Source organism: Marmota marmota, unplaced genomic scaffold (assembly GCF_001458135.2).
Source record: "Marmota marmota marmota unplaced genomic scaffold, marMar, whole genome shotgun sequence".
Lineage (NCBI taxonomy): Eukaryota > Metazoa > Chordata > Mammalia > Rodentia > Sciuridae > Marmota > Marmota marmota.
Window position 1 is genome coordinate 3,332,531 of NW_026000283.1, and position 3,354 is coordinate 3,335,884.

Below are 3,354 nucleotides of genomic sequence, written 5' to 3' on the forward strand. Positions count from 1 at the left end.
AGCCAGAGAAATTATACGAATACATGGACATAGGAAAACACATTTGAAAAAGTAGTAGGTAATTCACAGGATGAGAAGGAAAACTTCCATTTTTACATAATGCCATATTAGTAACTGTTGTATTCTGCTACCTTTCCTATCCTCTACTATCCCCCCTCCCCTCCCCTCCCATCTTCTCTCTCTACCCCATCTGTTGTAATTTAATTCTTTCTCTTGTTTTTTTCCCCTTCCCCCTCAAATTCTCTTTTATGTAATTTTGTATATCAATGAAGGTCTCCTTCCATTTCCATGCAATTTCCCTTTTCTCTCCCTTTCCCTCCCACCTCATGTCTCTGTTTACAAAGTTGATCTTTTCCTCCTGCTCTTCCTCCCTGCTCTGTTCTTAGTTATTCTCATTATATCAAAGAAGACATTTGGCATTTGTTTTTTAGGGATTGGCTAGCTTCACTTAGCATAATCTGCTCTAATGCCATCCATTTCCCTGCAAATTCCATGATTTGTCATTTTTTAGTGCTGCATAATACTCCATTGTGTATAAATGCCACATTTTTTTAATCCATTCATCTATTTGAAGGGCATCTGGGTTGGTTCCACAGTCTAGCTATTGTGAATTGTGCTGCTATGAACATCTTTGTGGCAGTATCCCTGTAGTACTCTCTTTTAAGGTCTTCAGGGAATAGTCCGAGAAGGGCAATAGTTGGGTCAAATGGTGGCTCCATTCCTAGCTTTCCCAGAAATCTCCATACTGCTTTCCAAATTGGCCTCACCAATTTGCAGTCCCACCAGCAATGTAGAAGAGTACCCTTTTCCCCCCATCCTCTCCAGCACTTGTTGTTGTTTGCCTTCATATTGGCTGCTAATCTTACTGGAGTGAGATGGTATCTTAGGGTGGTTTTGATTTGCATTTCTCTGACTGCTAGAGATGGTGAGCATTTTTTCATGTACTTGTTGATTGATTGTATGTCCTCCTCTGAGAAGTGTCTGTTCAGGTCCTTGGCCCATTTGTTGATTGGGTTGTTTGTTTTCTTATTGTCTAATTTTTTGAGTTCTTTGTATAAAAAAAAATGGGAGTTCATAACCCACTTGAATCAAATGTATGAAATATGATATGTCAAGAGTTTTGTAATGTTTTGAATAACCAATAAAAAAAAGAAAAAAAAGTGAAGGAAAACTTAAAAATTTCTTGAAACAAAAGAATATGGAAAGATAACCTATGCATTGGAGTTTTAGTTCAATAGTAGAGCACTTGCCTAGCAAGTGTGAGGCACTGGGTTTAATCCTCAGCAGCACATAAAGATAAATAAAATAAATATCTATCAACAGCCAAAAAAAATTTTAAAAAAATAAGACAATCTTAGAAAAACATGTGGAATGCAGTCAAGGCAATACTAAGAAGAAAGAAATGAGTGCCTACATGAAAATAGTGCCTCAACTCCTGTTACAGCAAGAGCACTGTTGTCCTAACTCAATAACAATCCAATGAAGTGGTTTGTTCACCCTAAAAACAGGGTAGCGTTTCTGCTTTGACCTCATTCCTGGCTCTCCCCACTTTCTTTGGCAACTCTGCCTCCTGTGAACAGGTTCTATCAGAAGCACCGGTGACACCAATTGCAGTAAAGATTGTAGGGACCCTCATCAACCCAGCTTCTAGGCATGAGGGTCAGGCACATTTGACAAGAACCCCTGAAACTGGCCAAAGCCCAAACACAAACCCCAAGGTTTTCTCTGGAGAAAGCAACTCAAAAGATCCATAGGACAAAAAAGAGGGGTGGGTGGGTGACAACCACATAAACATTGACCAGTGGAATGGGCAAGTACCCTGGAGCTACAGAGAATAAACTGAAACTGCTACAGGGAAAGTGGTTTATTGAACATTGTACTGAAGACCAAGGGACCATGTCACCACCAGCTGGTACTGCAGCTGGTACCGGCATTTTGAGGTGTTTGCAGCGCGCAATGTTCTTCAAAAGCATTTTCTCTGAACCACGAATTTGCCAAATTCCTTAAAGTCCTCAGAAGTGACCCACATCTGCTTGAAACTGCTCATAGAAGTCATGATGGATGCACCAATCCACGCAGAGAAACATCTGTCAGGAGAAGCAGTGATCTTGATGGGGGTCCCCCTGAAAGCCATCTCTTCCAGTTCTTTCATGAGCCTTTCCTCCAGCCCGGGGAAGAGCGTGGTGCCTCCAGACAGCACGATGTCTGCAAAAAGGTTGCTCTGGATGTCAGCGTCGCACTTGGAGATTGTGCTGCAGACCATTTTGGAGAGCCCGGGGTCATGGATGCCCAGCTGGTCGGGCGCGAAGAGGACCTCAGGTACCTGGTATAGATGGTCCCCCATGTGGATGACATTGCCATCGGGCAGTTTGAATTCTGTCAGGACCTCCTGCCGCCTCTTGGATGGCTCTATCTCAGGCTCCAGGGAGATGTAGCAGGACTTCTCTTTGATGTCATCCACCACGGCCTTGTTGAGGATGCAAGGGAAGGTACAGCCTCGGGCAAGGAGGAGCCGCGTGAGGTGCTCTGTGATGTCCCTCCCTGCCACATAGAGCTTGGTGACTGCGTGCGGGAGGGAGTAGCCCTCAAAGACGGGGACAGTGCAAGTGATCCCATCGCCACTGTCCACCACCAGGCCGGTCACGCAGGCCGAAGCATACAGCGCTCCCGCCGCGTGGTTGAGCAGGTAGAGCGCAGGCACACTGAATTTCTCAAACAGGATCTCTGCAGTCTTCTCGCGCGTCTCTCTCGGGTTCAGGGAAGGCTCTGTCAGCAGGATGGGCTGTTCGCTGGGTTTCACCCCCAGGTCCCACTCGAAAAGATGCTTCCAGAGTTTCTCCATGTCATCCCACCTGGTCACCAGTCCACGCTCAATCGGGTAGTGCAGATATAAGGCATCATACCTGTACTGGGCTTCTTCCCCCACAAAGTACTTCTTGCGATTGGCCCTGGCTGAAGGGATGTTGAATTTGGGATGCCCCACGACAGAGTTGATGACTTGACGGGGTCCAATCTCCCCAGACAGGCCTACCTTGCAGAGTCCCGAGCCGTTGTCAAAAACCACTGCAGGGATGTCCAATGTCTGTGGATTAGACATGTCTGCGCCTGGTCTTCCACACTTCACCAACCTGAAGGACGAACACCTCCGCGGCTTGGTGAGATGACTCCACGCGTACCTCCGAAGTCTTACAGCCGCGGGATGCTGGACTTCTCAACTTGTCACCCAGGTGAAGCCAGCAGGCTGTCCTCGATCCACCAGAACACCCCGTTCTCAACCCATGAATGTTACCTCCCTTCTGGTGACCCAGGGCCTGCTGAGGCAGTTTCAAGGATGGTCACCTGGAGCCAAACAAT

The 3,354-nt window shown here is 46.4% G+C and overlaps 1 protein-coding gene across 1 annotated transcript; it reads right to left on the minus strand.

Annotated features, from left to right (window-relative positions):
• Positions 1-1,963: 1,963 nt before the first annotated feature.
• Actrt1 (actin related protein T1) lies at positions 1,964-3,097 on the minus strand. Its single transcript, XM_015498570.1, has one exon. The coding sequence runs from the start codon at positions 3,095-3,097 to the stop codon at positions 1,964-1,966; it is 1,134 nt and encodes a 377-aa protein (XP_015354056.1).
• Between the last annotated feature and the right edge of the window lie 257 nt (positions 3,098-3,354).

What these genes read in the sequence shown, in the direction of transcription:
- Actrt1 (XM_015498570.1), bottom strand. Translation starts at nt 3,097, where the DNA reads ATGTCTAATCCACAGACATTGGACATCCCTGCAGTGGTTTTTGACAAC.